Source organism: Myotis yumanensis, unplaced genomic scaffold (genome assembly GCF_028538775.1).
Source record: "Myotis yumanensis isolate MYYU_CA2020_CCGP unplaced genomic scaffold, mMyoYum1.0.hap1 SCAF_1, whole genome shotgun sequence".
Lineage (NCBI taxonomy): Eukaryota > Metazoa > Chordata > Mammalia > Chiroptera > Vespertilionidae > Myotis > Myotis yumanensis.
In genome coordinates this window covers 52421786-52434876 of record NW_027223752.1, presented here as the reverse complement: position 1 = coordinate 52434876, position 13091 = coordinate 52421786, and the positions used below count along the sequence as shown (strand labels likewise).

Sequence of the window (13091 nt, the reverse complement as noted above, 5' to 3'; positions counted from 1 at the left end):
CCGGGATCAGCAGAGCCACAAGGCCTCCCGGCACCGGGATCAGCGTGACGGGGGCAGCGCCCAAACCCCCTGATCGCCCTGCGGCTCTGTGTGTGACAGGGGGCAGGGCCACAACCTCCCTATCTGCCCTGCTCTGTTCGTGACAGGGGAAGGCGCCCCAACCCCCTGATCAGCCCTGCTCTGTGTGTGACAGGGTGCGGCGCCCCAAACCTCCCCATGAGTCCTGCTCTGTGTGTGATGGGGTAGAGCCATAACCTCCCCATCGGCCCTGCCCTGAGTGTGACAGTGGCAGCGCCCCAACCCCCTGATCGGCCCTGTTCTGTGGGTGATAGAGGGCAGTGCCCCAACCCCCACTCCCCCAGGCCCTGCTCTGTGTGTGACGGGGTAGAACCATAACCTCCCTATTGGGCCTGCCCTGAGTGTGACAGGGTGCGGCGCCCCAACCCCCTGATCCGCACTGCTGTGTGTGTGACAGGGGTGGTGCCCCAGCTCCCCTATCGGCCCTACTCTGTGAGTGACAGGGGGGAGCTCCCCAACCCCCTGATGGGCCCTGCTGTGTGCATGACAGGGGGGAGCTCCCCAACCCCTTGATCGACCCTGCTCTGTGCGTGTCAGGGTACGGAGCCCCAACCCCCCTGATGGGCCCTGCTCTGTGAGTAACAGGGGGCAGCGCCCCAACTCCCCAATCAGCCCTGCTCTGAGCCCGACCAGGGGCTGCACCTAGGGATTGGGCCTGCCCTCTGCCACCCGGGAGCAGGCCTAAGCCAGCAGGTCGTTATCTCCCAAGGTGTCCCAGACTGCGAGAGGGCACAGGCTGGGCTGAGGGATCCCACCCTCGAGTGCACAAATTTTTGTGCACCGGGCCTCTAGTCCTATATAATAAAAGGCTAATATGCAAATAGACTGAACGGCAGAACAACAGAACAACTGGTTGCAATGACATGCACTAACCACCAGGGTGCGTGCATGGAACATGGCAGGTTGTGGTGGTTACTGAAAATTCTTTGCTCCCGTGCACCGCAGTCCCACCTGGCTCTCACACCTGCTGCCTGCGCTGGCCCCGCTCGCACCTGCTGCTGGCGCCTGACGATGGCACAAATTGTTCTACGCCATCAGCGGGTGCGAGCAGCGGCTGCTGACCCCAGTCACCCCTCAGAACTTCTCCACCTTCCCCTGCTCCTGAGAGGCGATAAGGGCCAGTAGCCACCTCTCACACTCACTGCCGGTGACAGACCAGCTCGCACCCGCTGCAGGCACTGGAGCCGCCGCTCGCACCCGCTGCCGGCGCCATCAGCAGGTGCAAGCGGCGGCTGCCAGCCCCGATCACCCATGAGGGCTCCACCCCGTGTCAGCGGGTGGGAGCAGGGCTGCCAGCAGACAGGGAACCAGGGGCTGCAGTAGGAGGGGCCAGATGGGGGCGCAGAGGATGGGCCAAGACCTGCCCCATGCCCACCGCAGCCTCGCGGCCCACAGTTCCATCCAAGGTGCATGAATTCATGCACTGGGCCCCTAGTATACACATAAAATAAAAATCATGACTTATTTACCATTTGTGTTGAATATAATGGTAAAGTTTGTTGCCAATCATAATGCTTTTTAAAAATCCAGGCTTCTTCCCCATCCTACCAGCCCTACCAAAATTGAAGGACCCAGGATTGCCATCCCAATTACCCTAACCAAGAAATAGAGTGATATGAGTACAAGTTTTCACTGCATCCAAACCAATAATAATTATTGTGCTTTTTTTCTTTTGTGCAAACTTAAGTGGGGAAAAGAGGATGCATTATTTTAACCTTACATTTCCTTATTATCAACAGAACTGAAGTTTTTCCATCTATTTTTTTATTATTTATTTATTTATTGGGGCTTAATAGATTTTACTGACTTGTATGAACTCCAGACAATACAGATATTAACTCTGACTATGACTGCTGTCAATATGTTGTCTGCCTTTCAGTTTTTTTCCTGAATCAAATGAAACAATAAAAGACAAATCTGCAATAGTCAATATATTTGATTACTAACCCATTACATAAAGGAAATAGAGTAATTTAGGTCAGAATCTTTAAATAGTATCTACAATGGAATAATATGTGTCTAGACAAATATTTTCCAGTGAACAATGAGGACAGTTCTGAGAACATACAAAATATGTATAAGGGAAAGCTGCCAGTCCCTAATAAAAGATCTGAAATTTTGCTGGAGATAAAAGGATGGTGGGTCCAAGTGGGTTAGAATATTTCATCTAAAGATATCTATATGTAAAAAAGGCTAAGTGACTGACTGTACGTCCGTCCAACCATCCGACCAACCGGCTAATACATATAATGCGCACTGGCAATTTAAAAATAAATGTTGACTTGTGCATGCGCGATAAATATAACACGTATGTTTCGATCTGTCATTGTCGACTGTGAATTTGGTCCCCTTCTATTATAGAGAAAAGGTGAATAGCAATATTAAAATATTTTTTCTAATTAATTTCCTTTCAATGTGCACGAATCCATGCACCGGGCCACTAGTATTACTATAATATGACTTAAAAGAAAAATCATAGCCATCCCCCGACCAAAGCAAGAGAAGGGAGGCAGAAAAAAGTCTACTCACAGAGCTTAGAAATGTATTTTTTGAAAACAACTAGGAGGTGGGTAGGATTCAGGGAAGATGACAATAGCAGGAGCAACATAGTTTTTTAAACTTTCTGGATCACTACACAGAGCAAGTAGAAGACAAAATTCGCTCAGTGGTTAGAGCATCAGTCTGCAGACAGAAGGGTTGTGAGTTTGATTCCAGTCAAAGGCACATACCTCGGTTGCAGGCTTGATTCCTGCCCCACGTAAGGGAGGCAACCAATCGCTGTGTCTCTCTCACATTGATGTTTCTCTTTCTCTGTCTCTCTCCCTCCCTTCCACTCTCTCTGTAAATCAAAACTCCAAAACCATGCTTAGCATTCATAACAAAACTAGGCAACAAGGGCAGTTCCAATAACTCCAAATATAAGCTGGGGGAGACAAACCACCACCCAACACAAAATAAAATCTGTGTGGTAATGACATTTGTGCAGGAGGAAGCAACAGTGTCTGACAGACCTCAGAACAGAAAAAAGAAAAAAAGAAGAAAGAAAGAAAGAAACCAAAACAACCAATCAGGTAGCCACTGGAAAGAACAGTGAACCAAGAAGCTAAGAATAGTAGTTGCAACTGCGAAGAGCTGTGCTCTCTCTGACTACAGATAAGTATAAGGGGTCCATGATGAAAAGTTTAAAACTTAGAGCAATCTAGCTCTTGTGAACTCTTAAAATTGATATCCCCTTACAGGACAGCGCACCCACACTGAGGAGAAACTACTGGGAGTGAAACAAAAATTGAACAGAATACAGTCAACAGAAAGGATACAGTTGGGAAGAGGAACATAGTGGGAAACCTTTTTTTAAAAACATTACACAAAAACAATAGAGGGAAGAGGCCAAATATGAAACAATAGAAGCTTCACTACAGATAATAATTCAATGGACTGAAACTCAAATAGGTTTAAATCTATCAGTTCCTAATGCTTTTCAAATGAAATCAATTGGTCAAGTTTGAAGGATGACAGGAGATCGAGTCATTAAACTGAAACCTAGTAAAATAAAAATCAGTGTTTAATAAAAAAATCAGGTGGGGAAAATCAAGCATTTATTCTGCCTTTTCTATATGAACTATAGCAGAGTAACCAAGTGGTCAATAAAGGAATCATTTCTTTATAAAAACATTCTAATTAGTAAATGAAAGAGGAATGATAGAATACCATCATTTTGCAACCAACCACAAATGAATTAATAGAATAAGTCATGAAGTATCAGGGCTGCTAATATCACGAAAAAAAGAGAACTTGATGGAAGATTACAACACCATGTATATAATTTTGCCAAAGGCTCTGGATCCACCTGTCAACTTTCAGAAAATACATAGGACCTACTGAACTGGATTATGAGTAATTAGCAAAATATAGATTGTAGGCAATTCTACAGCCAAAAAAACACACACAGGTTTCCGAACAAATACAATGAAAGAAAAGGGGGAAAAAAATGGAGGGAAGCAATAGATAAAAAGATTTAAGATTTAAAACTTTTTTTTCTATTTGATTTTAGAGAAAGAGGGAAGGAGAGAAACACCGATGTGAGAGAGAAACATCAATCAGCTCCTCAGACACACTCCTAACTGGGGATCGAATCTACAATCTGAGTATGTGCCCCGGCCGGAATCAAACTGGTGATCTTTCATTGCACAGAAAGATACTCAACCAACTGAACCATACTGGCCAGGGCAAGACTTTTTTTGTTATTGTTAATCCTTACTCAAGAATATTTTTTCCATTGATTTTTAGAGAGTGGAAGGGGGGGAAGGGGGGGAGAAAAGCATTGATGTGAGAAAAATACATAGATTGGTTGCCTCCCACACGAGCCCACACGGGACCGGGGATCGAACCTGCAACCCATGCACAGGCCCTTCAGTTCGCAAGCCGAAGCTCTAACCACTGAGCACAATGGTCAGGGGAAGAAGAGAGACATATGTATTAAAATCACTTAAAAAGTCCACAATAATGGGCAAGACTATATATAGTGTCTAAGGATGTACACCTGTAAAGAACTATAAAGAAATGCAATGAAGTGATTACAAACAGTCTCCAACTTATAATGGCTTGATTTAAAACTTTTTTACTTTAAGATGGTACAGAAGTGATATGCATAATAAACTACATGAGATATTCAACACTTTACTATAAAATAGGCTTTGGGTTAGATGATTATGCCCAACTGTAAGTTGATATAAGTGTTCTGAACATGTTTAAAGTAGCATAGGCTAGGCCAGGGGTGGGCAAACTTTTTGACTCAAGGGCCACAATGGGTTCTTAAACTGGACCGGAGGGCCGGAACAAAAGCATGGATGGAGTGTTTGTGTGAACTAATATAAATTCAAAGTAAACATCATTACATAAAAGGGTACGGTCTTTTTTTTATTTAGTTTTATTCATTTCAAACAGGCCAGATCCGGCCCGCGGGCCGTAGTTTGCCCACGGCTGGGCTAGGCTATGATGTTTGGTAGGTTACGTGTATTAAATGCACTTTTGACTAAATGATATTTTAAACTTACAAGGGGTTTATTGGGACGTAACCCAATCATAAGTTGAGGAGCATCTGTACTCTAAAAGTCAGTGGATACTTAAGTGAGGAGGAAAAGGGTTATGGCCAGGACATGAAAGAATAGTTTTATTCATTTACCTGGATACAGATTAGAAGGATTTTTAAAAATGATAAACCACTAAACTATCATTTGTTTGTATGTCTTTCTATATCTGTTTTACTTTTGATAAAATTACAGTTATCTTCATACGATACAAAATTCAAAATGAATAAAAGGGTATACACTGAAAAATATGTTCCCTATCCCTGATGCCAGACACCCCAGCTCCCCTTTCTAGAGACAACCATTGATGTCATTTTCTTTTGCATCCTTTCCAGAGGTAGAACAGATAATTTTTAAGGGATAAATACATGCAATAGCATTTTAACACAAAGTAATTTGTAATGTAAAAGCCATGATTATTACATACCTCTTCAAAGAGACATAAAGCTGCCTCATAAAGTGAGCACAACCCATCAGATGTTCTGGTTGGTTCCCTCCACTGACTCCGATCAGCAGATGAACCCTATAATTAAAACATTGTGAGGAAAAAAAAGAAACATATGTATTAAAATCACTTAAATAGTCCACAAAAACATTTGAGAACTGTTTACATGATTATGTGCATTAAGATCAAATCTGAACATTAGGTCATGAAATCAACTGTTATAAAAGACTAGAGGCCTGGCGCACGAAATTCGTGCGCAGGTATGGTCCCCAGGCATGGCCTGTGATCAAGGCCATCTTCCCCAGCTGTCTGCAGCCAGCCCCACACCCCCACCACCACCACCCATCCCTAGTTACCCGTTCTCCATCGGGTGATTGATGCCTGATGGCCAGGGGGAAGGGACCGAGGGGTCGACTGTTCCTGCCCAGTCGCCGGCCCCGCCCCCACCGTAGATTGCCATCATGCGATGGGAGCCTGCCAGCCAGGGAAAGGGACCGAGAGGTGGTCAGTGCAGCTCATGGTGACTGGTCCAGTGGTTGTTCCACTGTTAGGGTCAATTTGCATATTACCCTTTTATTATATAGGATGTGGCTATAGAGTGAAACCATAAATTAAGTGCCACTCCCTCACTGATGACCTTATTAAATAGTGATTTGTTCTAAGGGTCACAGGGCTTGAGCCAAAAACAATCAAAGAGGCAGAATTTTGCAAATTACACATTCTTTGTGGGTGTTCAGAATGCAGTAAATGGGATCCCAGGAAATATTCTACTCCCCTGGGGCTGCCTTGCCCAACTGCCCCCAAGGATACAGGCAAGTAGAACATACCAACTTGAGTGATGACCCTGACCAGAGCAGGAAGTCTGGCCCTCCCTTTTTAGTTTCAGCACAACTAAGGTCCTAAAGTCAGTTCATGGAGCTAACTGACTACCCCAGCAACAAAGCATCTTTTTTTCTAGTACAGCTGGAGGAAGGACAGTAAAAAGCTAGGAGACTCCTTGACAAGTGGAGTAAGGGAAAATGAGATAGTATAATTAAACAAGACCAAACAATCTGAGCAATGTACAGCTAGCTAAGGAATCACAAGGTTTTATCTTCCCTAACCAAGGACACCAAGGAGCAAATGGGTTACATATTCCAGCCAGTGGTCGGCAAACTCATTAGTCAACAGAGCCAAATATCAACAGTACAACGATTGAAATTTCTTTTGAGAGCCAAATTTTTTAAACTTAAACTATATAGGTAGATACATTGTTATTAACTTAATTAGGGTACTCCTAAGGCTTAGGAAGAGCCACACTCAAGGGGCCAAAGAGCTGCATGTGGCTCGCAAGCCGCAGTTTGCAGACCACGGTTCCAGACTGTCCTCGGACAGAAGGGCCTCAGTCCCCACCCCTCTTCAATGACCTTCTTAATGATGTTCTTTTAAAAATGAAACTAACCAGAAAATAACCCCTGAGCCCTCTATATGCACACTTTGGTGAATCAACATACTGACACACCTGAAAAGCTAATGAATATTCTGTTAAGACTCTCCCCGAGACCTTCCCTAGAATTCCGGCAGGCCAGAGAGGTAAAAAGCCTCAAGACAAAAAAGCCACAGCTCACTCTGGCAACAGTACTCCCAGGCCTTGTATCTCTGCTGCTTTTTCTCCTAAACTCTAAGAGACCCCACAAGACTTGCAACCAGGGGAGCAGTGGGCAATGGCAGCTTGATCCAGGCTGACCCCCTGAACCTGTCTTCAAGGATCCCTTTTCCCTGACTTTTCCTCTCCTATTGCTTTTCCTACCTTAAGCCCTTCTTTTGTTTCACTGTCTCCAGCTTTAATGAACATACTCTCAAAATCACCTGGACTTGTATTGTGAAGTCTTTCCTACATGAAGTCAAGAACCCACACAATAAAGGAGACGTACCCCAGGCCCAGACCCCATCAGGTAACAACAGTACCTCTCTGGGACTAAATGCATACTCTCCACAATAGGGCCTAAAGGCTATGACTAGAAATCATTCTCTCATTGAAATGATAAACCAGAAAATGAACTTACTCTTCATTGCTCCCTCAAATTCCCATACATATTATTAAAACTTTAGATCACAAATGTCAAGTTCTTTCTCTGATTTGCCAATCCTATAATTTTGAAATTTTCATCAGTGGCATTTATTTCAAAGGATACTGTGTTATAAAAATATTTATATTCTAGAAGATCACAAGGCAGATATACCATAGAAAAGTATATCCTCTATTGTGTAAGTATTTGGCCTAGATGCCCAGTAAGATCCCATCCAACTCAATGATTATGATTTTATCAATTCAAATTATTTTAATCTACATGATTAATAAGTAATGAGAGAAATGAACATGTTGGCTATTTAATTTATCACTGGGTCATCAGGTACAAACCTGCTGCTACCAAAACAACTTTTCTTTTTAATTGTTTAAGATGGTACTTCTCAAATTTTAAAATAGACTTGAATTATCTAGAGATCTTGTTAGAATACAAATTCCAATTCAATAAATATAGATGGGAGCCTGAGATTCTGCATTTCTTAACAAGCTCCCAGTTGATGCCAATGCTGCTGTCTGGTGTTCACACTTTGAGTGGTAAGGCTTTAGAGAGCCACTTGTAGGTCTGGAGTCATACTAGAAGCTGAGTGTTCAAAATTAATTAATCCTTAGACATCCCAGGTGTTGCTATATTAGCAAATACTTTGGGGCATAGCCTCTCCAAATTCCATAATTGGGAAAAACTGTAATCTTTGGCTCCACTGTTTAAAGAACACTTCTAGTGATCACCAAGCCAATAGCAGATGAGGAACAACATGTTGTACCTTCCTAATAGCTGGCACCAGTACCATCAATACCTTTTTTATGCTTTTCTACAGTATAGAGGAAAATGTTAAAAACTGTAAAAAAGTTTTCATAACAGACAGACCTGGGTTTAAATCCAAATTCCATCACTTTTTGACTGTGCGATTGAAAGATAAGATCCCTTATCCTTAGACAGAAATAATGCATATATTTTATAGAGCTGTTGAGAGGATTAACTGAAATTATGTATAAAACACGCCTAACACAGCTCCTAACATATAGTAAGTAGTAACTGCATTTTGCTCCATGTACACTGAGAAAGGAGAGAAAATACAGGGAGTCTTTAATAAATTCTTACTAGATTTAAAAATAAGAAACCAATAAAATATCCTTCAAACATTGTCTGCAGAGACTGTCACTGTTTTCTGTTCTTCCCAAAATAGTTGAGAGGCTAGTCCCAATTAGGATTACAGCGATCTCTAAAACCCATTGTATACAGAATTCTTAATGTGTTTTGTAAACATACTGCATAATATAAAAACAACAACAACAAAAGGCTATACCTAGGCATTTTAAAAGAAATTAAATTTTGAAAAATATAGTACATTAAATGTATAACTATATACATTACAACATACCATAGGAAGTTCAATGGTCCAGAGATAAAGTAGAAATTAAAATAATAAACTAGTGGTCTCATAGGTCTTCACTTAATAACCTTCTTCTTAAGTACCTACCATTAAAAATAATGTAATACCTTTTATTTTTTCACATTTGTCCTTAGAAGATATTAAGACAAGAACATAAGACTGGATGGAATACATTTATGTTCTTGCTGTCTGGTTTTACTCTAGTTAAAATTGGTTCAATGGATCAAGAAGCCACAGGATCAAGAAGCAAGTGATACAAGGCCCTGCCTTGCTTGGCAGCCTCATTTCATCCCATTCTACCCTATACATCCAGGACTTGCTCTTCCACATTATCACTTTGTGAAATCTGGTCCTCTCATCTAAAAAATTTTCTAGTCCCCTCACTGACACATATGTTTTTAGCCAAACTCTTCCTACTTTTCAACTAAGCTCAGGGGTTCCTCCACCATAAGTCAATTCCTGCCCCTTCCCCTCCAGCTCTCCTCCTGTATCTCACCACCTTCTCCCTGTACAGACTTCTAGTACAATCCATTATTATGTCAAATAATAATGGATTATTATTAATTTGAAATGTCCATGTATCTCTCCTTAAACTGCGAGCTGGCTGAGGGCATGGACACTACAAAGCTTATTCATTTTTTTAAGCCAGTGCCTAACAGTATTTGGCACGTAGTGCTCAGTAAACACCTAGTGGCATCCAAGTCCAATGTGTTTATTGATATTTTTTTAGAATTCACAGATGTACACTGACATTGTTCCCCTACTCTTTATTTAAATCTAAGTTAATGAATATCGTGTGCACTCCCATTCAAACACAATCATTATGTGTATGGGTAGCAGAATTTAAAAATCACACAAGTAAATACAACTTATGGATTAAACTTCTATTTTTTTAATCCTTATGCCAAGTACTCAATTGATGGTTAGTGTCTCTTCCTCTAACATCTAGGTTGGGGATAAATTTTATCCCAGTTTTCAGGGGTAGAGAAACTTAAGACAGGGATTGATCAGCTCAGTTGTGGTCCAATGTACCAGGAGAGGTTCTAGATATTTTCTGAGTTCTCAGACACTACTGTAAAGTGTAAGAAGCATGGGTTCTGGAGACCAAGAGCATCGGACTCTATTGCTTATTGTGCAAGAAAAAATATAAAATTCAATTAAATAACCATGTCTTTCCCCTAAAAAGTCAATCTGAGATTTAATTAAATTCAATATAATGTAGGTCTGTGGTGACTTTGGGAGAGCCAAACTAAATCAAAAACAAAATTCTTCCCCCAGAATAGATCCAGGATTCTGAGGAAAACAATCTGGTTTTCTGGGGTGTCCTTGTCCTAACAAGAGGTTATATTATAGGGTACAGTCTTGGTGAGTAAAGACACCTTTCTGACTAGGTGTATTTGACATTTTGCCCATGAATGAAAGAGACCAAGTGGAGAGAAACTAGAAATCCAGCCATAAAATAAACAATGTATTTTTAGTCTACTTTAAGGAAGGCCTTCATGCCCTAACTGGTTTGGCTCAGTGGATAGAGCATTGGCCTGCAGACTGAAGGGTCCTGGGTTCGATTCCGGTAAAGGGCATGAACCTTGGTTGTGGGCACATCCCCAGTAGTGGGTGTGCAGGAGGCAGCTGATGGATGTTTCTCTCTCATCGATGTTTCTAACTCTATATCCCCCTCCCTTCCTCTCTGTAAAAAAATCAATATATTAAAAAAAAAAGAAGTAGGAAATGCTTTCAGCTCATTTAAAAAAAAAAAAAAAAGGTAGGCCTCCATAGGGAAAAAAATAAAAAAATTGATTTAACATATATGAGGGAAGGAGGGAGGCAGAAAAAACATGGGCTTTACAGACATTCAGGGTTGTAGTAGAAATTAGTTAACACTGTGCCTGGCCCATAAGTGCTTAATCAAAAGTACACTTTATACTTCTAGTTCTTTTGAGAAGTAGGTATGTAAATTTAGGATAATTGCCAGTTTCTTCAGCCTTAAGATAAGGATAAATAATACCTTAGAAATTAACATGATAAATAAATGAGAGAGTGCACAAAAAACCACCTGGTAGGTAGTAGGCACTCAACAAAGATTACCTCTCCTTTTCCCTAAGTGCAGTTATTGGAGAGCAGTAAATAAAACAAGCCAAAAGGGAATAAAATGTTTATTATAGGTTAATCAAATGAAGATTAAAAACATTGGGTAGGTCCGTGGTCAGCAAACTGTGGCTCTCGAGCCACATGCGGCTTTTTGGCCCCTTGAGTGTGGCTCTTCCTAAGCCTTAGGAGTACCCTAATTAAGTTCATAACAATGTACCTACCTATATAGTTTAAGTTTAAAAAATTTGGCTCTCAAAAGAAATTTCAATCATTGTACTGTTGATACTTGGCTCTGTTGACTAATGAGTTTGCCGACCACTGGGGTAGGTAAATATATTTACTACTAGAGGCCCGGTGCACAAAAATTTGTGCACGGGGGGGGGGGGGGGGGGGGGGGGAGTCCTCAGCCCGGCCTGTGCCCTCTCGCAGTCTGGGACCCATCAGGGGATGACCACCTGCTGGCTTAGGCCCGCTCCCCGGGGGATTGGGCCTAAGCTGGCAGTCAGACATCCCTCTGGCAGCCCGGCAGCCCTCGGGGGATGTCCACTTGCCAGCGGGGAGCAGGCCTAAGCTGCAGTCGGACATCCTTAGCGCTGCTGAGGAGGCAGGAGAGGCTGCCACCACCACCAGTGTACTGGCAAGCCATCAGTCTGGCTTGTGGCTGAGCAGAGCTCCCCCATGTGAGAGCACCCTGACCACCAGAGGGCAGCTCCTGCATTGAGCGTCTGCCCCCTGGTGGTCAGTGTGTGTCATAGTGACCAGTCATTCCCAGTCTTTCTGCTGTTAGGGTCAGTTTGCATATTACCCTTTTACTATATAGGATAGAGGCCTGGTGCACGGGTGGGGCCGACTGGGTTGCCCTGAAGGGTGTCGTGGATCAGGGTGGGGGTCCCGCTTGGGTGCCTGGCCAGCCTGGATGAGGGGATGATGGCTGTTTGCAGCTGGTCACACCCCCTTCAGGGTGGGCGTCCCCACTGGGGTGCCTGGCCAGTCTGGGAGAGGGACTGAGGGCCGTTTTCAGGCTGGCAGGTGACTGAAGCTCCCAACCTCTCCATTTTTTCTTTTTTTTTTTTTATTCTGGGATTTATTTACCTTCTATGGCTATTACTGGAGCTGAGAGCTGGCTTTAGCTCTGAGGCTCGGCTCCAGCTCTGAGACCTTGGCTGCTGAAAGGAGGGATCTGGGTTTGTTTGGGTTCTATAATTGTAACACTGTTGCGGTCCTGCTCGCTCCAGTTCTGACGGCTGAAAGCAGGTTTCTGGGGTTTGTTTAGGTTCTATAATTGCAACATAGTTGCTTAGAGTGCAAGCTTAGAGGCCAGCAGCGGCAGGCGGGGAACCTTGGCTTCCTCTATCACTGGAGCAAGTAAGCTTCCTGTTCGCTTCAGCTGCCTGGCTGCCGGCCACCATCTTGGTTGGCAGTTAATTTGAATATCTCGCTGATTAGCCAATGGGAAGGGTAGCGAAGTTATGGTTAATTACCATGTTTCTCTATTATTAGATAGGATAAATATTTCTTAAGCTTTAGGGCCAAGTTAAACTAATAGCCAAATATGCATACAAACCTAAAGACAATGAGACTAAACAGATACTGAAGAAAGCAATCTAGTTTCCTGGGGCACCCTCTTCCCACTAAGGGGCAATATTGCAGATAAGGCCTTAGAGAGTAAGGTGGGGAAGAAACCTCTGACTCAAGGTATTTAGCATTTTGTTTAAGAAGGAAAATACACCATGAGTAAGCATATAATCGTACTAGAGGCCCAGAGCACAAAATTCGTGCACGGATAGGGTCCCTAGCAGCTGCTGGTTGCCAGTCGGGGCCTCCCTTCCGCCAGCTGCCTGCTGCCACCAGCCGGGGCGGGGCTGGCCAGGGGGAGGGGTCGTAGGTGGTTGGCCGGCCAGCCCCACCTCCTGGTCGAACTCCCAGTCAAACTC

The 13091-nt window shown here is 43.1% G+C and overlaps 1 protein-coding gene across 11 annotated transcripts in view; it reads right to left on the bottom strand.

Moving 5' to 3' along the window:
• Nucleotides 1-13091, bottom strand: part of HERC1 (HECT and RLD domain containing E3 ubiquitin protein ligase family member 1) — a 190046-nt gene that overhangs the window by 144704 nt on the left and 32251 nt on the right. For all 11 annotated transcript variants that reach the window (XM_070421306.1, XM_070421324.1, XM_070421311.1 and 8 more), the window contains exon 3: nucleotides 5593-5688. In XM_070421306.1, the coding sequence (XP_070277407.1) occupies nucleotides 5593-5688 (96 nt within the window). The remainder of the gene's footprint in view (nucleotides 1-5592; nucleotides 5689-13091) is intronic.